The sequence below is a fragment of the Vulpes vulpes genome, chromosome 14 (genome assembly GCF_048418805.1).
Source record: "Vulpes vulpes isolate BD-2025 chromosome 14, VulVul3, whole genome shotgun sequence".
NCBI lineage: Eukaryota > Metazoa > Chordata > Mammalia > Carnivora > Canidae > Vulpes > Vulpes vulpes.
Window position 1 is genome coordinate 101,074,688 of NC_132793.1, and position 22,191 is coordinate 101,096,878.

General features: G+C 54.6%; 1 protein-coding gene and 1 long non-coding RNA gene across 5 annotated transcripts in view; one reads left to right on the plus strand and one right to left on the minus strand.

The window, feature by feature from the left end:
* The window catches only part of ZNF710 (zinc finger protein 710), a 66,872-nt gene that overhangs the window by 35,552 nt on the left and 9,129 nt on the right, over positions 1-22,191 (plus strand). For all 4 annotated transcript variants that reach the window (XM_072737288.1, XM_072737286.1, XM_072737287.1 and 1 more), the window contains one exon: positions 19,057-20,545. In XM_072737288.1, coding sequence (XP_072593389.1) covers positions 19,085-20,545 — 1,461 coding nt within the window. In that variant the 5' untranslated portion in view covers positions 19,057-19,084. The remainder of the gene's footprint in view (positions 1-19,056; positions 20,546-22,191) is intronic.
* On the minus strand, positions 4,222-12,407 carry LOC140595469 (uncharacterized). Its single transcript, XR_011997101.1, has 3 exons — positions 11,728-12,407; positions 9,843-9,921; positions 4,222-6,708 (listed from the first exon to the last, which is right to left on the minus strand). It is a non-coding gene; the product is annotated as an uncharacterized lncRNA (long non-coding RNA).

Below are 22,191 nucleotides of genomic sequence, written 5' to 3' on the forward strand. Positions count from 1 at the left end.
CCTCAGCCAGACCTGGAGTCCCAAAGAGGAGACTGAAAAAACTAGAACCGCAAAACGAAGGACGCTGAGAGGGGCTGGTGGCTCCCAGGAGGCTGGCAATCCTTGGAGTTGAAACGGATGGTTGACAGAAGGTTCGACACCTAGGAAATGCCCTGGGGTGGGGAGTAGAGGCATGGCTCTGGTGACATCGGCACAGAGGGGACAGTCCAAGGAAGCCCTGGTAAGATGGGAAAGCAGAGGCCATCGGGATGACAGAGCAGAGACAGAGAGAAGCTGTGAGTGGCCTGGGGCCCAGGGGGAATGGCAGGGCTGCTGCCAGGTCAGGAGGGAGGCCTGATTCAAAGCCTGAGTGTGCGGAAGCTTTCACCAAGGATGTCCAGTGGAGGGGACAAGAGAGGTGGGGTCAAAGAGGTGGTGGAGGAAATGGGATCTGACCCCCTGTTCAGGGGTAGAGAGAGAAGGCAAGACATTGGGCGCCGCCGGATGCTGCAGCCAGGGTGTGGTGGAGGCCCCAAGCTGGAGGCCTGAGAGGGAAGGCGTGTCAGTGGATCAGGGTTACCTGAGGAGAGTAGGAGAGGCAGACCTGCAGGGGAGAGGAGGCCAGGTCTGGGGAGAGCTGGCTTCAGGCTGTAGATCTGGGGGACCTTTTGCACCTCCTCAGAGCCAGGAGAAAGGGTCAAGTCTTCAGGTCTCAGCAGCCATGAGGGCCTCTGTCTAGCCCAGAAGTGCCCGGGGGGCCCAGGAAGGGCCAGATAACCTCAGAGGATACAGGGAGCCTTGGGGTGCATGTGGCCCGGGTGATGTGGAGCAAGGATGCTGGCATAAGCCATGAGGCTGAAGTGGAAGCCTGGGCTAGTGGGAGGCTCCCAAGGGCAAGCTCTGTGTCTTCCTCTGCCACACCCAACACAACTGGTCCCAGGGTAGGTGCTTCATAAATGTTTGTTGAAGTGTGAACTGAATTTATCCTTAGCAGATGTGGAATGTTTACAGCACATACCCAAGTGCTAGGTAGGGAGGAAAGCTTCATATCAAGTGGGGCCCCATCCCCTGCCCCCTGAGGGCACAGGGGATCAAGGGAAGGGGGTGGTCTCCTTGGAAGACTGGGCAAAGTTCCAGCCACGTCTGTGAAGGAAGGGAGAGGAACAAGTCAGCACCAGACTTGGAGGGCGACACAAGCAGGCACGGGTGGGGACAGAGCAGACTCAACTGTGATGACTGGGGTCCAGGTGGAGGAAGAACTTTGGGGAGATAGATGTGGATCTGAACCCACCCTGTGCCCCACTCACCAGCGAAGGGTAGTTTGCTCAGGAAACATGCCACGAGCAGACTGTGTTCTCACTCTGGGTCTGAGTGACTGGACAAAGTGGACTATGGGTAAAGGTAGTGAGGAATGTGCTTATCTGGGGAAGTTTAGAATTTGTGCTCCATAGGAGCATGGAGAAGCCTGGGGAGCAAGGTTGTCCCAGCTGGAGAGATCTGAGACTGGGGCCAGGTGAGAAGGCCACCACCACCACCCCTCTTCCTAGCCCCACTTGCTTCTCAAGACACCTGCTGGCAAAACTGGAGGTTGCAAGAGTTAGGGGTGCTGGCTGCCCGGCAGGTTTTTCTGGTTTGGGCAAGAACATCTCCTGGGTATACCCCATGAAGGCGCCCACGCCCACCTGGCTTGGAGGTGATAGGGGAGCAGCTAGCTCCTGGCAGGGGGGTTGAGGGTCTGCAGCAGTGGGAAGGCTTCCGGAGGCAGGCGTGTTTCCTGGGCCCTGGGTACCAGGATGGCAGAAGAGCAGGTGGTCAAGCCCCCTTTGAGAACTGGCAACAAGGAGCACAGCTCCTCCAGGAACTAGCAGTATGGTCCCCAGTACATTGCCAAGCACTAATAATAGTAGCAAACAGGTGCCAGGTTCTTTGGGAGCACTTTGCATCTTTTGGTTTGTAAGGCAGGTGCTCTAAGCACAACCACACTTTATTTATTTTTTTAAGATTTATTCATGAGAGACAGAGAGAGAGGCAGACACACAGGCAGAGGGAGAAGCAGGCTCCATGCAGGAAGCCCAACATGGGACTTGATCCTGGACTCCAGGATCACGCCCTGAGCCAAAGACAGGCGCTCAACCGCTGAGCCACCCAGGGATCCCTCAACCACACTTTAGTAAAGAGAAATAGTCACACCTCTGGGAATTAACAGGGACTAAACTTGGGCCTTCAGAAACCAGTCTGGGCAGTAAACCAGTGCTTTTCCTTTTAAAATTACTCTTATTTGTGATCCTTACAGACCAGCACCTTATCAGGCCTGCCTGGATGTCCTAGCAATTTCGAGTTTCTGTAAAAGTTTCTAAATGCTATCTGTTTGGGGCGCCTGGGTGGCTCAGCATGTTAAGCGTCTGACTCTTAATTTCGGGTCTGGTCACGATCTCGGGGTTGTGAGATGGAGCCCAGCGTCGGGCTTCGTGGTCAGCTGGGAGCCTGCTTGAGATGCTTTCCCTCTCCCTTTGTCCCTCCCCTGCTTTCTCTCTCTAAAATAAATAAATTAATTTAAAAAAAAAAAACCTAAATGCTACCTGCTTGCATCAATATGGAAGGACTGCTCTAAAGCTGTTCTTAATTGTTCCGTGCCTCAGTTTCCTTATTTGTAGGATAGGGGCAACGGTACGAGTACCAACCACACATACGGTGGTCAGCACTGAGTTAGGCAATGCCCTTAGAGCTGGCACGGGCTGGCACCGTAGCTCTCAGGCCAGCCAGGCAGTCTGCTAACGTCAGGATCCTCATTCGCGATCTGCGGAGTGGGAATAAGCGCTGCCCACGCAGGAGCTGCCCGTACAGATGCCAGGTCGGCTCCCAGCAGACAGGATCCCGTGGCGTTGTGCCTGGGAGGGCTTTGTAAACGGCGGAGGGCTGTGCCTGCGTGAGCCGGCGTGTTCACTCCCCAGCCCAACCTATCTTTCTGAGTCCCGGAAGGGCTTGTGTTCTGTCCTGCACTTGGCACCCAGACCTGGGGGCGTTGGAGGGAGGGGCTCTGCCCAGCCTCCGGAAGGCAGCCCTTGCTCTGAGCCAGGATGCTGCCCAGGCAGGCCTTGTTGCAATTCAGAGAGGAGGGTGACCCTTGCTCCCGGACCATGTCTCTGAGTGCTTCTTCATACCAGAAGCTTTGTGGACATTTTTGTTTCAGGGAATCGGGGCCAGCCCAGGGAGGGGTCTCATTCTCAGCATCTCCCCTTCACCTTGTGACCCATCAGGGCTGTGTTTGCCGATGGTTGGGTCATCCCAGCAGTGAGAGACTGAGCAGGTGCCCAGGGATCACAGAAATCGACTACATGCATGGGAAGAGTTGGGTTTTGTGATTTGTGTGGGAATTTGATCTTTGGAGCTGCCTTGACGGGTTGTAAAGTTTCAGAAAAAAGGCGATGTCTGGCACCTACAAGGAGGGCTTCCGTGTCCTACCAGGCCAAGCCTTCCTGCCTCTCCAAGGGCTCTACTTTGGGTCCTGGGGCCCTAGGGACCCTCATGGCCTACAAGCACAGTGATCGGGAACACCCATCCCCAGACAAGCCAGGGGCTCCTCTGTGGGCTGAGAACTAAGCTAGAACCTTCCATAAAGCCAAGTTTGTTTCAGCCTGTCTCCTCCGACAACTAATTTGGCTACTTTTTCTCCTTCACAATAGCAGATGCTTTTTCCAAGTGGTCATGCTAATTCATGGGAGTGGTAAGAGCGTATTTTTAGTACTAATGAGTACATGCCAGATACTTTAGGGTCCTAGGTGATTCACATTGTGTGTGCACATATATTGTAAAGGTGAGACCCAAAAAGCACCATTTACCAAATGCCAGCCTGCATGCCAGGTACTTTCTTACTTAAGATCTTAATCTTCTCTACCATTCTGTGGGGTAGGCAGCTGGCATCCCCATTTTACAGTTGAGCAAATACTGAGGCTCCGAGCAATGAAGCAAGTCTCCCAAGGCCATTCAGCCAGGCAGCAGTGAGGCTGACTCCACATCCCACAGGACAGTGGGGAGGAAGCCCTCAAGTTGGACCACAGACGCCTCTGGTGAAGGCCAGATATTTGCTTGTTTTATAACGGTCACCTCTACTAAAGTCATTTTGGCCCTTGGGTCACAGCACCACATGCATTTGAATTTTTGCACCTGGGGATCCATGCTCTGGAGCTCACCACTCTGCAGATGAGGCTTCAGGAGCCTGATTATCATCCTTTGTGATCTAGATTTTTTTTTTTCCAAGATTTATTTATTCATGAGAGACACAGAGAGAGAGAGGCAGAGACACAGGCAGAGGGAGAAGCAGGCTCCATGCAGGGAGCCTGACGTGGGACTTGATCCTGAGTCTCCAGGATCATGCCCTGGGCTGAAGGTGGCGGTAAACCGCTGAGCCACCCAGGCTGCCCTGTGATCCAGATTTAAGAGGAAACCAGATAGTGCTCTGGGCAGAGCTAGCCTCTTGGGGCAACTTCTTCTGAGTTGGTGGATCCACCCCTGCCGCTGGGGACCTGCACCCAAGGGCCTCTCCTGGCTCTGCCTTCCAAGATTCCCCCTACCTCTCCTCCAGCTTGTGGATAAGGCCCGCCTTGGCCCACTACATTGGCTCCCGGGGCCAGACAGACCCAGCACTTCCCCAGCTGAGATGCCCATCCTGCCTTCCCTGCCAACCTCTTGCCTAACCTCTTATCTCACAGCTGCACTGTAGGTTCCTTCCACCCCCATGTGCATTCCTCCCCGGCCACTATGCAGGGTCCACAAGCGTGTATATGCACACTGGGCTCCCACCCCTCGAGTGGGTCCCGTCCATCTTGCTGCATGAAGGTGACTAAGAATGGATTTGCACATCACTCCTGCTTGCCTCTGATTATAGCCTGTGTGGACGGTGTGCATGTGTGATGTCTGCGTGTGTAGACTGTCAGCCTAAATGTTGGGCCAGCTGTCCCTCCCCACCCAGGAGATGCATGAAGGCTTTACGTGAATGAGAGGCATTTTTTACTCCTCTCCTGGCATAAATCCGTTCTCGAGTTGGGCGTGTGGGTGACTGCAAAATAAATGTTGATTATGGCATGGGCATCAGGAGGCAGCCATTTCGGAGGTTCTGCAGGGATGGAGGCCGTGGGGTGACTCACACTGGTGGCTGTGGGAGAGAAGGGGAGGGCTCTGTGCCCAGGCCACCCTCCTCCCCCATGCTCATCCCTCAGCACCTTCTCTGCCCACTGCTCTTCTGTTCTCTTTACATTCCCTCCTTCATCGTCTGCCTCCACCTCTTCTGCACCTCTGGGGTTGGAGGCTTCCTAGCCAGCCTCCCCTGTCTCTAGGCTTCCCCACCATTCCACCCGACCTCTGTGTACTCAGCACCAGAGATCATGCTCACCCAGCTGGTGGGCTCGGTCAGATATCCTGATGGCCCTTGAAAGTGGGAACCATTGTCACCTGTTGCAGAAGAGACAGGCTCACACAAACCAACATGTAAGGGATGCAGCTGGCCCTATAGCCCACGCTCTGAGCCTCTGTGGCCTCCTGAAGCTCCAATTGATAACAAAGAATGTTCCTGACCCCATAAACTGAAAGGGGGGGGGGGGAAAGCAACCAATGTTACTTTGTCCTTTTGTGGTAGCCCACACATTTAGGGCTTATTTCTTGTCTGCTATTTTGCCTTTCTGTTTCATGGTTCTTGGTCTTGTCTTTCTAATCAAATTGTGAGGTCCCTGAGCATGGGGGAAGGGGAGGGTCTTTGGGTCCCACCAGGAGCCAGCAGGGGCCTGACCCAACAGAGTGGATGGTGATGGTGAGAAAATGAACAAATTGCTCCTAGACATCGAGTCCTTACTATGCTCCAGCCGTGTTAGCAAATCTTATCTCCCCAATCTCCTTTTAAGCACAAGCATTTAAGTTAGACCCTAGAAGGAAACCCAAACTCCACGTTTCTCTGGTGACTTCAGGCGGGTCACCCTATGCCTCTGAGCCTTTGCTTCCTCCTCTGTGATATGGGATCTGTATCAGGATTCCATACTTTACATACATGATCTTATCAGGTACAAACCTAACCTGAAGGAAGAGCTTCAGGTCATGTCAAGGCCTTTCCATATCCCTACTCTATCCTACAGTTGGGGAAAGGGAGTCCCAGGGAGGTGGAGGAAATTGTTCCAGGTCACATAGCTCATAAGTGGCAGAGAGGGGGGTGCAGGCCAGACCCTCCCCACTCTGTTCATCTGCAGAGCCAGGGGCTGTCCTTCCCTATCCTCCCATCTCTGTCTGCTGCTTCCTATGCCAGGCCTTGCTCCCAGGGATCCTGAGGTGCTCCAATAGCCTCTTGGGGGAGAAGCACAGCTGTTGTGTCATTGGCGCCTCTGCAGGCTTAGCAGACTGAGCTCTGTGCCCCACTGCATTCTGTGGCCAGGCCCTGGCAGGTGCACCCAGTAAGGTGGGCCAGAAGCAACTCCAGCAGAGCTTTGAGTCCTGGAACTCGGGATCGATACCAGGACCAAGACCCTAGCCCAGCAGCTCCCACAGATGCTCACAAGCCTCTGGGGCTCCCAAAGATCCAGGGCCTCTTTCTTCTCCAGGTGACTTTTGTCTCAGATGAGAGTAACACCACTTTTCACCAGGCCATCTATTCCCTCTGTCACTTTGAGATGCCAGGGCCACAGTGATAATGGGCTTGCTTGTAGTTTCTGTGGTAAATCTCTTTGTTTCTTCTGTCATTTCTGATCACTACAGATTAAACACAGAAATGTAGAAGGCAGGGTTGGAGGAGGAGCCAAGCCAGGGATTGACCTGACTCTCCCCCCTCCTGGGAACATAGCAAGAAGGGACATAAAAGAGGAAGAACATGATTATAATCCATTCAAAGCCCACCCTTACCTCTGACTGTGTGATTTGGACAAGTAACAGCTTTTCCAAGCCTCAGTTTGTCCATCTGAAAAATGAATCCCATCTTCATGGGATGGCCTGTATTATATGCCCTGTTTATCCCATAAGCTTGGTAAACGATGGCTGAAAAGGAAATTGGCGGACCACCTTATTTCTACCTTAAACTGTGGAGACACAGATCTGGTTAGGAAAGCATACACTTCCTTTTCTCAGAGACAATTTAGGATTATGGTAAAGAGTGAATCTTGAAGAATGGATGCATCCACCATCCTGTTTGGGGTGGGAGTGTACCTTGCCTGGTACATGGGGTATCCCCCTGTGTGCTGCAGCGTGGGGCAGTGTGCAGGTGGGCTTTCCCTGGGCTGCACCGAAGAGGAATCCTGGACCTGGCTTGTCCCACACTCTAGGTCTTGCCCTTGCTTCATCCTGAGGGGGGTCTCCAGCATCTCCCCCAGCCCAGCCTCAGGAAAGCAGGGTGCAGCCCCCTGGCATGCCTGCCCCTGGCGTGCCCTCACCGGGACACCTCCCCACTATGCATTTACCTCCTCCCTTCTGCAGGTGAGGTCAGTAGGGAGCCTGCCTGGTGGCGGGCAGGGGGCCCATCCCGGGTTTGTCTGCATCTGTGTCGCTAGGTTCCCTAGGAGCAAGGTGGCTGGGACCGAACCAGAGAAGCCAGGACTAGCGAAATGGGGGTTTCTTTTCCCTCCTTCCTTCCTTTTTCTTTTTTCTTAAGCAGAAGATAAATAAATGTCGCCCTGAGATGACAAGAGAACATTGAAGGAGATAAAAGCAGAGTAAAAGGGAGTGAGAGACCAGAAGCAAAGGACAGAGGGGTATTTGGACCATACCCTGCACGGAGGAGAGAGATGAAAGAGGAAAGAGGAGATGGGAGCACGGGACCCAGTGGCAGAGCAGAGGATGGGGTTGCCACGGAAACGGAAGGAGGGGAGGGATGGAGGGAGAGGAAGACAGGATGGAGAAGCTGAGGTCTCAGCAAGGGCGGGGTCTGGCAAGGAAGAAGGGAAGCCATGAGGGGCTCCTGCAGCTAGAACAGGCCCTGGCGGGTAAACTGAGGTCAGCAGGGGAGGAAGAGGCCATCAGGACCCTCGTCCCCACCCAGAGGGGTCCAGGATCCTGGGGAGACAGCAGGAGTCTGCTGCCCCCGCCCTGCAGGGGACAGCCTCTCTCCAAGCCTCCAGTTTCCAGAACTGGAACACGGAGATGATCCCCCCCAACCCCAGGAGCCTCGAAGTCGTGTGCGCTCCTCACGAGGCCTGACAAAGTTCAAGCCCGATAAATGGCCCTGTCATCGCTCCTTCCTCTGTGATTATCTTTGTCCCATGAACTTGGAAGCCCGAGACCTGTTTGTTTTTCCCTGTTACGTAAAGCTGGTGATCTTTGGGTCCAGCACAGGGTGATTGTTTGGAGCAGATGCGCTTCTTGCTTCTGGAATTGGAAGGAGGACATGGAATTTTCTGGAAACATGAGGCCTCCTGCCCCTTCTCCTGGGAACAGGTAGTGGTCCTGATGCTCAGGCAGAGGAAGTCCAGGCCCAGGGGAGGAGGCTGGTTCCACTGGAGTGTTGTGTAGGTGCATTCCACAGGGAATGCCCTGGGGAGCGCGCTGACAAGCTCTCGGCCCTCTTCCTCTGTGCTCGAACTGGAGTGCCAGGCAACAAGCCAATAGTTAAATAAATCTATCGTTACAATTTTAATAAGGTCCAGGAAGGGACAGTATCAAATGTATTAACTTCCTAGAACTTGGGGGGTCTGACCTGATGGGGGCCACGGGGAGAGTCAGGGGAGGTTTCCTGAGGAAGGGCATTCCAGGCAGGGGGAACAGCACATGAAAGGGCTGTGTGCAGGCAGGTCTGTTAAAGATGAAAAAAGCCCATGTGTCTGGAGGGTGGTAAGTAAGAGAACAAGCAGCATGCCGTGTAGCTGCCACACGAGCAGAGACCAACCACACAAGGTCTTCTAAGTCGTTGGTGGGGTGATTGTACTTGGCTGCAGGGGAAGCAACTGGGGCCCTGAAGGTCCCTGAAGCGGGGGGGGGGGGGCGCACTGTTTTAGCATTTGAGGTCAGAGGGCCGTGAGGACAAACTCTTGAGAACTCAAGACGCTTTGTGCAGGTTGGTTGAATCCCTTGCTACCCCATCCCCTGGTGCCCACCCTGGAGGCCTCCAGACTCTGGAAGGCAGACACCCTAGTAGGGAGGCCCAAGTGTGGAGCGGCCACCACGTGTGACATGGTTGGACAGAAATGTGCTGGGAATCAAGAGCTCTCAGGTCCATCCCTGTTGTGGGGTGGGGGCTTGGGGCCTCGCTTCCCACATCTCTAAATGACAACATTAGACAGGAGAGTCCATAGAGTTCATCCTAGCCCTGCTGATGAAGACTCCAAAGCCAGTCAAAGTGGCCGGGGTGAAGGGTCTCCAGCAGGGCCACTGTCCCCCTGGTGGGAAAACCGAGCTTTCTTCCTTTGTGGTAAAGAAACAGATGTGTCTGCTCAGGGAGCTGGTGGGGCATCAGGTGGGAGGACCCAGGGCCCATGGCTTCGGGGGGCCTGGTGACTTCAGATCAGAGACACCGTAGCAACCCCATACTGACATCAAGGGGAAGCTGCCCTGTGTTCTGTGGACGGCTCTGCAGGTGGTGTGGAATTTTCTGCCATAATTTCTGCATCAGATGTCTGGTTAGGTTTTAGGTGGGCTTATTTGTACAAGGATCAGAGACTCATCCAGCTCACCTCAGGACAAAGGGGGTGATTGTCAGCAAGGGATCCCCAGGCTAGAAGCAGGGGTTGGCCCCATCCAGGGACCAGCGCTCCCAGGGCCCTCCTGAAAGTGCCTCAGTTCAACTGTGGCCAGGGCTTTGCTCCTCTGGAGTCTGTGTAGTAGCTTCCTCCTCCTCCCCCTCCTCTTCCCCCTCCTCCTCCCAGGCCCAGCCCCCACCACTCATCCCCCAGCCCCCATACCTCAGGTTTGCTCAGGAGCTCCACCCACTCATGTCCTGGCCCGACTGCGTGCCTTCAGGAATTCCTTGTGTATCTGCTCCTGTTGAGGGGATAAGGCTTGATGCCAGCCATGTTTCCAAGACAGGGACCTGTTTGGCTTAAGTCCACTTCGGGCATGGGGAGGAGCAGGCCAAGGTCTAGATCCAGCTCCTGTGTGTACCACCTGTGTGGGGCTGAGCTGTGTGGGGCAGCTGCCCATCAGGAGGAGAGCAAGGAGCCCACGTGGGGTGAGTTGTCACAGCTTCAGGAAGGCAGGGTACTCCTTTATAAATCCAGGACAAACATTATATGGTCTCATTCATTTGGGGAATATAAATAATAGTGAAAGGGAATAGAGGGGAAGGGAGAAGAAATGTGTGGGAAATATCAGAAAGGGAGACAGAACATGGAAGACTCCTAACTCTGGGAAACGAACTAGGGGTGGTGGAAGGGGAGGAGGACGGGGGGTGGGGGTGACTGGGTGATGGGCACTGAGGGTGGCACTTGATGAGATGAGCACTGGGTGTTATTCTGTATGTTGGCAAATTGAACACCAATAAAAAATAAATTTATTATTAAAAAAGAAAATCCAGTTACTTAACATACCATGCAATACTGGTTTCAGCTGTGCGGTGTACGGATTCAACACTCCCGTGCATCCCCCAGTGCTCATCACAGGTGCCCTCCTTCATCCCCATCACCTGCTTACCCATCCCCCACCCACCTTCCCTCCGGTACCAGTAGGGCAGTCTCTACACTGAAGAGTGTTTCTTGGTGTGTGTCTCTCTCTCCCTCTCTTCCTTTGCTTCTTAAATTCCACATATTTAGTAAGGTAGAGTACTCTTAATTCACCCACCAAGTCACCACAAAGGTGCTCATCAGATCTCACTAATCAATTTGGAGAATCAGGATCAGTGGGGGAGCTTTTGGAAAATAGGATGTCCAGGGGAGCCCAGCCGCCTCAGAAGAGCGTGCAACACTTGCTCTTGGGGTCATGAGTTTGACCCCCACGATGGGTATACAGATTACTCAAAATAAATAAATAAATAAACTTAAGAAGAAAGAAAACAGGATGTCAAGGCCCCCATCCCCAGAGATTCCAGGCCCGGGCCCTGGTACTCTTAATCAGACGATGCCTTTGGACTCTATGAAGCCAAAATATCTACCTCTGAGTCTGAGAGGTCAGCCTCTCGCTATGGGGACTCCATCTTTTGTTTCCAGGGGTATAGGGGTCACCATGACCTCCCTGGAGGAAGGGACCTCACACAGTGGCTGCTCTATGGCAGCCAGGCCCACCTCAGCCCTCAGCTTGTAAAGCAGAGGTATGGTTCCCAGGAGGGGTCTGGGTGCCTGAGTCCTGAGAGATCTAAAAGGGAAGGGCTTTCAGGACAGGCTTTGCTGTCCCTGGCCTGCCTGGGAGGGTGTCACAGGTGGGAATAGCTCAGAGATCCTGGATCTGAGCCCCTGGGGACTCTGCCAGAGCAAGGACCCCCCCCCCGTGCAGCCTGGAGTCCACCCCTGTGGAGGAGGCAGGGCTGTCCAGGGGTGAGGCAGAGAAGAGCAAAACCGCCCGTGGAACTCTCGGGCAAGCATTTCCCCTGGGCCTCATTCATTCATTCATTCTACGTGCCTCAGTGACTCTTTTATCCCCCTTCCCCTCGCCTGGTGTCTTTCTCCCGGACACTCCCCTGGGGGCCCGCTCTGTTCCCCTACAGTCACCATCCTCCGGGTGGGCCGTGTGGTGGTGAGAGGATCGTAAACATACAGTTATGAATCAGCGTGATTGTACAGAGTTCTCCAAAGAAACAGAACCAGTAGGATATATATATATACAGAGAGAGAGATTTATTTTAAGGAATTGGCTCACCCAATTGTGGGGGCTGGCAAGTCCGAAATCTGCAGGGCAAGCTGGCAAGCTGGCAACTTGGGCAGGATTTCTGTGATTCGGTCTTCAAGCAGAATCTCTTCTTCTCTGAGAAACCTCAGTTGTTCTCTTAAGGCTTCAGCTGATTAGATGAGACCTGCTGGCATTAAGAAGGGCAATCTGCTTTACTTCAAGTCAGCTGGTGGTAGATGTGAATCACGTCCACAGGATAGTTAACGGCAACATCTAGATTAGCCTTTGAGCAAACAATGGGACACCTGGTCTAGCCAAGTCTACAGGAAAGCTAACCTGAGAGACTCAGGCTGCCAAAGAGGCCTTTGCAGTCTAAGGAATGCTTCCCTGGAGGCCGTGCCTGCACCGAATCAGTGCAGTGGAGGGCAGCCCTGGCACAGGAGTCAGCCTGTGCAGAGGCCCTGAGGTTAGAGAACAGGTGTGTGTGTATGTGTGCATGCCCACACTGCAGAGAGGCAGGAAGGTCTGATGGGGGTCCGGTGGAGCCTGGCCGGGGACGGTGCTGAACAGCCCACTAAGGCATGAGGACTTCATCCTCTAGCCATGTGGCTGAGGCTGGGCTTCGGAGCCACCGCCCATACTCTAGTCCTTGCTTCACCCTCACACTGTGTGACCTTGGACCAGTCCCCACCCCGGGCCTCCTTATGTGTAAAAAGAAATGACTGGACACGGTGTACACGTACATCAGGCCCTTATGTGGTTTGTGGTTGGTGGCCCAGCCATTCTGACTCCTGGGGGCGGGCTCAGCAAATCTGTCCATAGAGAAAAGGGGAAGCTGAGGGAGAGAGAGACTCACACACTTCCCCCTTGGCCACCGCGCCCCACCCCCACCTGCCCCCCCATCCAGTGAGGCCCAGGGCTGACACAAGTGAGACCATGGCAAGGAGCCCCGGCCTTTGCACAAGACTCCAGCTCTGGCTTTTGCTTCCTCTTCCTTTCTGGAGGGTTTACAGCCCCGGACATAGCTGTGACGGCCTTTTCTCCTCCCCCGGCCCAGCTACCTGTCCCCCTCCACTCCAGACCCAGCTTCTCTGGACCCAAGGGCAGAGAGCCCGCACACACTCGTGTGCACCCGCCGCCCCCAGCAGTGCAGCTGGGACAGAGGCAGAAAAGGAAGCCGGAGCCACATTCCAGAGGGCGCGAATGCCAGACCCAGGCATGAGACCAGCCTCTGTTCTCTGTAGGGCCCTGAACCAGGCCTCAGCCCTGCCCCCAGTCGACCCCAGTGCTGCACCCCACCCCCTACCCCATCCTGGTGCTTCCACTGTTAACTGAGCTCACTCAAGGCAGCTCCTTGAGGACAGCAACTTTATTTTGCTGTCTATCCCTACGACCAAGACCAATACCCAGCACCTGCTGGGCCCCTGGTACTGTGGCCGAGTCAGTGATTCGGTTGCAGGACTGGAGACTTAGCCTCTGAGCCACCTGGCGGTTCAAGGCCAAGGTGAAGGGACCAAGAGCTAAAACTGCCTTCCCAGCAGAAGCCTGGAGCACGGGGGAGCCTGTGTCCTGGCCCTGACACCTACTAGACCCTTGAGAGTAGTCATACAATAAATGGATCATGGGGTGCCTGGTGACATTCCAAGGCTGGGCTGGCAGGAGCCCCAGGGCATTCCTATGTTGCCAGTTGGTTTTTTAAGAAGGTGTCCTGGTCAAAAAATAACATGATCAGGATCCTGGGTGGCGCAGCGGTTTGGCGCCTGCCTTTGGCCCAGGGTGCAATCCTGGAGACCCAGGATCGAATCCCACGTCGGGCTCCCGGTGCATGGAGCCTGCTTCTCCCTCTGCCTATGTCTCTGCCTCTCTCTCTCTGTGTGTGACTATCATAAATAAATTTAAAAAAATTAAAAAAAAAAAATAACATGATGGTCACTCCCTTCCCAGTGGCCCCAAGCCACACCAGGCCTCCAGGGCCTTCCATCTGAGCTCTGCCCTTTCATCTGCGTTCCAAGGACACCGGCCACCCCGAGCTCCTCAGCCCTCTCCTGCTCTCAGAGCCGGGGTGCGTGGAGGGGCTCCCACTGATGGGAAAGGGGCCTATAGAGCAGTGTGGGGTGAGCAGAAGTGCTGCTGCATCTTGCAGAGGGGACCCCAGGTGACAGGCAGGTAGGCCAAGGATTAACCTGCCCTCAAGGTTCCCAGAAGCCACTTGTGCCCTTTTTACAGACAGGACCTGAAGACCGTGTGTGGTCAGGTGACTAGTCCAGGGTCACACAGCAAGTCACCTATTAATGCATGTGGTAAGAGTGTCTGTTTACAGGAACCCTTAGAGTGTAGCAGGAGATAGAGTGACAGAGCTCTGGCGGGCAGGGTCCCTGTCTGGGTGGGGAAGGCCTCCGCTGGGCCTCAGACACTGAGGCTTGGGACTCTCCCCAGGGGGCTGGCCTGGGTGATGCTGGGCCCTGGGGAATAGGACTGCTCCTCCTTCCCTCTCCTTCCTCTGCTTTTATTTCTTGGCCTCCACAGCTTCTCTCTCCCTCCCTTCCTCCCTCCTCCCAGGCCCTACCCGCCCCACCCATGGCTTCTTTTCCCCCAACTCCCAGTCCCAGACTTTAAGCTACAATCAGCTGTTCTATCTTCTGTTTTCCTGCCTTTGCCATGTCCTTTCTCTCCACCCTGGGAACCAAGGAGGAGAGAGCCATCCTGCCCAGATGGATGCCCCTCACCTCCTAGCGAGGCTGCAGAGAGCCCAGGAAGGTCTGAGCTCCCTTTCTATGGGACCCTGAGGCCCAGCACAAGTGGTGGAGGGGGAAGGACTTGCCTAAGAGGGGAGGCACCTCAGGGGAGCCCCAGGCCAATGGCAGCAAGAGCCTTGAGGAGGGGGTGCCGGGTACACAGCTGGTGCACACCTGGCCGGCTCTCCTGCCCTGGGCAGCCTCAAGCTAGGGCGTAAAACAAGGGCTGTAGCCAGTGTGTGTGTGTGTGTGTGTGTGTGTGTGTGTGTGTGTGTGTGTGTGTGTTGCAGGGGTGAGGGGCTCCAAAAAGATGACCTAGGAGGAGGAAAAATAGTGACACTGGGTTGCAGAGTCCCTGCCTTCCCTCCACTTGTTTCTGTGTATGGTAGACGGAAGACGCATGCAAAATGCAAGTAAATTAGATTCCCTCTGTCTTCTTTCTCTAGGCCTCTGTCTCAACAAACAGAGACCCTCTGAAACACACGCACACGTGCACGCACAGCCAGCCTGGCCACCACACTGAATGAACATGCACTTATAGAGGCAGATATGTGTTCTGCTCAGGCAAGTAAGTGTTCTCCAGTTCTCAGGAAGAGCAGTGGTCTGACTGGCCAGGCTTCCAGCTGCTGCTGAGTAGAGACCCATGGAGGGGACCCCGGACCAGCTGGACAGGGATGGCTCAGGCTTCCCCGTTGCAGGTTGCCTGGAACTCATGAGCACCTACCGGGCTCCTCGGGACCTGGGGACCACAGGGAAGCACCTGGGAGCTGATGCCAGGCTCAGAGTCTTGACATGACTACTGGAGCTGTGCAATGGAGCAGAGCCAGAGGCATGGGCCCAGATGGGGCCTGGCTGTGGGCCCATAGGCCTGGGTATAGACCCAGCTCTGCCCTGACAGGGTCCTACTCAAGCATGTGACTCAGACCCTGGATTCCTGAGCTGTGAAATGGGGTGCATCCTACCCGCACCCTCCCATGGGTTGTTTTTACAATTACATGGCTCACCTGGGACCTTGTGAGCACCAGTAATAGGAAGCTAGCTAGCCCTTCTGTCCAGATTTGTGGTTAGTTGTTGGCACCTCTGTGTCCCACCGCGCTTGGGCACAAACCTCTCATGAACAAGAACCCCGGGCAGGTCCCCTTTTATATTCCTGTTACAGAAACATTGATGCCAAAGTCAAAACTACCTGCCTGCTCCCACAGGAAGGGGATGCCTGCCTGGCCAAGGGCTGGCGCCATCATTAGCAGGGATAGTAAAGTGTATGATGACCTGCCACACAGGGGACTACACCAGACCTGCCCCTGGGCTCCCATGGCTCCTCTGCTGCCAGAGTGATAATTTCTTTGCTCCCATTCCCTTGACAGAGCCAGAAGGAGAGGGTGCCCACTTTGGGGCAGAGGAGACAAGGGACAGAGAGGAAATATTTACACTGACGTCCTCATCTCTTCTCACCACCCCACGAGTAGGCCCTGTTCCCCTTCCACACAGATGAAGAAACAGGCCTGGGATGCTATGGGATGTACCTGAGCAAGAAATGGCCAAAATCTGGTTTTGAACATACCCAGGGCCACGTCCTAGCATAGGCTCTGCCGCCGCTGGGGATCAGTTGCTCCCTCTCTGGCCCTGACTTCAGCGAAGTCCAGAAAAAGCGCTGAGCTTGTTGTTTGCTCAAACCCACAGCCAGAGTGAGGGCTGCGTCCGGGTGCTGTGTCAGACTGGCGGCCGAGAGTGGGGGAATGATGCTGCCCCATGGCGTGGCCGTGGCAGGCACAGCAGTCTCCTCTGAAGACTCTGTGAGAACAGGGACCCTGCCTCCTGTACTCACAGCTCCAAGCGCAGGGCCTGACCTGCAGCAGGGACGTAGTAGCAAGCATTTGTTGTGCAGAGAAATGAATGAGTTCTCATCCCAGAAGCACCCCAACCTTTGCTGAATTGGGGGCCCCGGGATGGAGACCTCTCTAGGTTCTGTGGCCCTCGTCAGAAAAATCTGACCAGGAAAATCTGATCTTTATTTGCCCAGAGATCTGCGCAAAGAAGTTGATTGTTTCCATTTGGTGAGGGCTTTATAATTAACGAATCGCCGTCACCTAGTTATGACCTTGTAGCTCTGGCCATCCTTCCCTGTGTAGGTAGGTGCCTCCATCCCGTGGGTAGGTAGATGGAGAAACTGAGGTGCAGACGGGACCTTTCTTAGTGCGTTGTCAGTGACAGAGCTTGGACTTGGGCCCAGGCTGCCTGACCCCCCACTGGGGGGCTCTTACCAAGAGGGGCATGAGGGGTGCTAAGGAGGGTGAGCCCCTCCACCCTGTTCCAGATGGACCTGGACCCAGGTCGCTTCCATTCCACCTGACCCTCCCACAAGAGCCTTACCTCCAGATTAATAGTTTAGTCTTTAGTGTCCGTCTCAAGGAAGCTAAATTCCTTCTGGGGTGTTTTATTTTTAGCCGGCTTCAGGAAGGGGAAGCTCCCCTGGCCTGTGGGAGGAGGAAGACACGAGGCCCTCAGGCCGGGAGCCGGTTTCCTGAGGAAGGGCCTCAGCTTACCATACACGCTTGACCCTGACCCTGATCCTGAGACAGAGCAGAGCAGGCAAGGTGGCCCCAGACACCCCAGTAATGTCTTTCCCCCGCCCCTGGAGCGCTTCTGCTGTGCCTGCGCTGAGCAGGGGTGGGCCTTACAACCCTGACAAGTATCCCAGGCTAGGCAGGAGGGCCGCTCACATCTGGGGCACATACCACAGTCCTGGGGAGGCCCGGAGGCCCAGAGAGGGCGCCAGGGCCTGGGGGAGGGGGAGGCCCAAGGAGTCCCAGGAACAGGTGGAATTTGAGGGAAGCCTGGCAGGCTGGTGAGAGGAGCTGGGACTCAGCGGGGTGGGGGAGGGGGGTACCCACCGGCAAAGGCCAGCTGCTCAGGCTGCGCCCCTGGGAAGGCAGGGAGGGGGCCAGTGTGCTGGGGGTTTGGACCCAGACCTGGGGTTTGGGCCCAGACGGTGGGTGCGTCGGCTTTTTCAGAACCCTTTAGGCCAGAGGAGCGTGCCCAAGAACCTGGCATTCATTTCAGACAGTTCTCTCAAACGTGTTGGCCAGCACAGGCCCTTCTATCACACCACATCTTCTTACCTGGAGTTCCAGTGTACAAATCAGATGAAAGCTGTATTTTTAATTGGCATAAATTTAGATATCTAAATGTATGATACTTAGCGAATCCAGAACAATCACCTGTTGTGATAGACACAGTCGTGTAGCATAAGCCTTAATAGGCTTACCAATAGGCTTTCCTAGGTGGTAGCCACTGAGATCGACCTTGGCACCTAATTTATGTTTGTGTGTTGCTTTGGTTTTGCCAATTTATTGCCATTTATATAATATAAAATATATTTTTTATTTTATCCCCACCTCAGCTCCCCCTCCTGGCAATGTGTGTGTGTGTGTGTGTGTGTATATATATATATATATATTTTTTTTTTTTTTTTAAGATTTTATTTGAGAGTGCATGTGCATGTGTGTGCACAAGCAGTGGGAAGGGCAGAAGCAGGAGTAGACTCCCCTCTGAGCAGGGAGCCAGACAAATGGGAGTTGGGGGGCTTGATCCCAGGACTCTGGGATCATGACCTGAGCCAAAGGCAGATGCTTAACTGAGTCACCCAAACACCCCCATATATATATATATATATATATATATATATTTTTTTTTTTTTTTTTTTAAACCAAACACCTTCCTCATATGGTCAAGCCATCACAAATGGTGGCGGTTGTTTAACACCTCACTGTATGGCCTCCAGGCCTATGCAAAGTTAATTACCTTGGGAACAAAGCCAGTAGGGCTACAGAATGTGCTGGAGCGAGGTGTACATTGCATTTGAGTAGATGGGTTACCTAAAATCGATTTTTAAAAGAGAAGAATCTTTTATTTTTTTGTAATTTTTTAAAAGATTTTTTTTATTTATTCATGAGAGACAGAGACCTAAGCAGAGGGAGAAGCAGGCTTCCTGCAGGGAGCCCAATGTGGGACTCGATTCCAGGACCCTGGGATCACGACCTGAGCCAAAGGCAGCCGTTCAACCGCTGAGTCACCCAGGTGCCCCTAGTTTTTGCAATTTTAAATCAGCTTTTTTTTCTTAAAGATTTATTTATTTATTCATGAGAGGCACAGAGAGAGAGAGAGGCAAAGACATAGGCAGAGGGAGAAGCAGGTTCCCCACAGGGAGCCTGATGGGAACTTGATCCTGGAACCCAGGATCACGCCCTAAGCCAAAGGCAACGCTCAACGGCTGAGCCCCTCAGGCGTCCCTTAAATCAGCTTTTTGAAGACCCCTTGCAGGACATGATGAGGGGCATAGTGTGAGAACCGCTGTGGAAATTCAACCTTCCTGTTGCAGGTGGGAAGACTCAGGCCAGCAAGGGGGCAGGGCTCATCTGATATCCCCCAGGGAGATGGGCAGCTACGCAGAGGGCGTCATCGCTCCCCATAATGACAAGTGTGTCCTGTTGCCCAGGCAGGAGGAGAAGGACACCCAGGGACACACGCCCCCAGAACCAGCCGAGCCCCTGCTAAATGTGTGTGTCTGTCTGTCATGTGTGCAGCGTGGAGCCAGCAGTACTGATGTTCCCTTTCCCTCCCGCAGCGATGCCCTCCTAGCCGGCCGCCACGGGATGGAGGGCTTCATGGACTCAGGGACACAGACGGATGCCGTGGTGGTGCTGTCCTTGGCTCAGGCCGCCGTGCTGGGCCTGGTCTCGGAAAATGAGCTCTTTGGAGCCACCATAAGCGCCGAAGCCTTCTACCCGGACCTGGGGCCCGAGCTGTCGGCGACGGCCATCGGGGAGCCCGGGCCTCCGGGACCTGACGTCTACCAGCTGGCCTGCAACGGGAGGGCCCTGGAGGAGCCAGCAGAAGAGGAGGTGCTGGAGGTAGAGGCAGCCTTCGAGAAGCACACCCGGCGGAAGACGCGGCCACCTGTGCGGCTGGTGCCCAAGGTCAAGTTTGAGAAGGTGGAAGAGGAGGAAGAGCAAGAGGTCTACGAGGTGTCCGTGCCCGGGGACGACAAGGATGCAGGCCCCGCAGAGGCCCCCGCCGAGGTGGTCGGTGGCGGCTGCGAGGCCCTGGTGCAGAGCAGCGCTGTCAAGATGATCGACCTCAGCGCCTTCAGCCGCAAGCCCCGGACACTGCGGCACCTGCCCCGAGCCCCGAGGCCGGAGCTGGACACGGCCCCCTATGACCCCCACTTCCCTGACCCGGCCCGGGATGGCTTCCCCGAGCCCGGCGTGGCGCTGCCCGGGCCGGAGGCCTTGCCCCCCGAGTGTGGCTTTGAGCCGCCCCACCTGGCCCCCCTGAGTGATCCCGAGGCCCCCACCATGGAGTCCCCAGAGCCGGTGAAGCCAGAGCAGGGCTTCGTGTGGCAGGAGGCAGGAGAGTTCGAGGCCGACTCGGCGGGCTCAACGGTGGAGCGCCACAAGAAGGCTCAGCTGGACCGGCTGGACATCAACGTGCAGATCGACGACTCGTACCTGGTGGAGGCGGGTGACCGCCAGAAGCGCTGGCAGTGCCGCATGTGTGAGAAGTCTTACACGTCCAAGTACAACCTGGTGACGCACATCCTCGGTCACAACGGCATCAAGCCGCACTCGTGCCCGCACTGCAGCAAGCTCTTCAAGCAGCCCAGCCACCTGCAGACACACCTGCTGACGCATCAGGGCACCCGGCCCCACAAGTGCCAGGTGTGCCAGAAGGCCTTCACGCAGACCAGCCACCTCAAGCGCCACATGCTGCTGCACTCTGAGGTCAAGCCCTACAGCTGCCACTTCTGCGGCCGCGGCTTCGCCTATCCCAGCGAGCTCAAGGCCCACGAAGTGAAGCACGAGAGCGGCCGCTGCCATGTCTGTGTCGAGTGTGGCCTGGACTTCTCCACCCTGACCCAGCTCAAGCGCCACCTGGCCTCTCACCAGGGCCCCACCCTCTACCAGTGCCTCGAGTGCGACAAGTCCTTCCACTACCGCAGCCAGCTGCAGAACCACATGCTCAAGCACCAGAACGTGCGCCCCTTCGTGTGCACGGAGTGTGGCATGGAGTTCAGTCAGATCCACCACCTCAAGCAGCACTCCCTCACCCACAAGGTAGGGCTGCCTGCCGCTCTCCCTGCCTCCTTCCCTGGGGGGCACCTCCCCTAGGGGCCTCTCCTCCTGCAGGTCCTTCATCCAGTGCTTCCCCAAGTACCGCTGGAGATCATTAGGAGGGCAATGTAGATGAACATGGGACACAGATGAACATTTCTTATGTTTATAGTTCCATATTCATTTGGAGGAGTAATAGAAAAAAATACAATCAAATTTAGGGGACTTTATGATTTTTTTTTAAGATTTTATTTATTTATTCATGAGAGATACGGGGAGGGGGGGCAGAGACACAGGCAGAGGGAGAAGCAGGCTCCATGCAGGGAGCCCAACATGAGACTCAATCTTGAGCCTCCAGGATCATACCCTGGGCTGAAGGCGGTGCTAAACCACTGAGCCACCCAGGCTGCCCTTTTTATGATTTTTTTAAAAGGTTTTATTTATTCATTTGAGAACGAGAGAGACAGAGCATGCGCATGTGCACACAAGCAGAGGGGGAGGGAGAAGCAGACTCCCCACTGAGCAGGGAGCCCGACGTGGGGCTCTGTCCTAGAACCTTGGGATCGTGACTTGATCTGAAGGCAGACACTTGGTTGACTGAGCCACCCAGGTGCCCTGAAATTAGGGGTTTTGGTTTTTTTTTTTTTAAGTAAAACTTATTTTTTTTAAAGTTTGTGACTGAAATGTTGGAGGAACCCCTGCAGGACCCAGGGAACCCAGTTGGATAATCACTGAAGCTCTCTGCCTTCCAGGGAGGGTGGAGGCCAAGAGGCCACAGGGCAGTGGACAAGATAGTCAGAAGTAGAGCGGATTTCCTCTGCTCCTTGTTATTACAGAATTGTATCAGAACCTGTGACTTCCCTTTAGGAAAAAGCTAAATATATTTCATTTTAAAGGGGAACAGATATAAGGAAAAATATCTGTTACGGAAAAATGCAATATGACTAACCTAGGCAGAGCGGTTTGTAGGGATGGAAGATGGAACATGATGTCCTTATCCACAATGTCCCTTGGATACCACTCTGGCCCACTGTCCCCTACTGTCCTCTCCCTCCCTTCAGGCCACTGACCACTCTGCCTTCCAGCCACTGTCACCCCCTCCCAGAGGCCCTGCTGTCCAGGCAGATAAGATGAGGCCTCTGGGGTCCCACAGCCTAAGTCTGGTACTGAGCCTGCCCCATCATTTCCACCCCAAATCCAACCAACTTCACACTCTGAAGCTCAGTGTGCACAGAGTTCCCTCTTTCCCTAATGGCAGCCATAGGGACACATTGCATCCAACCCTTGTCCTCACCTCTCACAGTGGAAACAGCAGTGCATGGGGAGAGCAGTAGCCAGGCCAAGAATCCAGCCTTCCCCACCCTAGGAACGTTTTCTGCTAGAGCAGAGATGATTAGTAGGCTTTATTGCAGTCAGTTGGTATAGCTGCCCAGAACGTGATGTTAAGAAGGATTCTGAAGCAGATGAGCTCAGCCGTAAAAGCAGACCGTGCATCAAGTGAAACCAGATGACTGCTTGACCATGCATCTGCAGGGGTGAGAGTGGGAGTGATAAGCACATGTGCCCTTTATGTGCCATTTTTCTCCCCTACTAAAAATCCCCACAAGTCTGCAAAGTGTTAAGAGAGAAATAATATCTCGAAGAAAAAC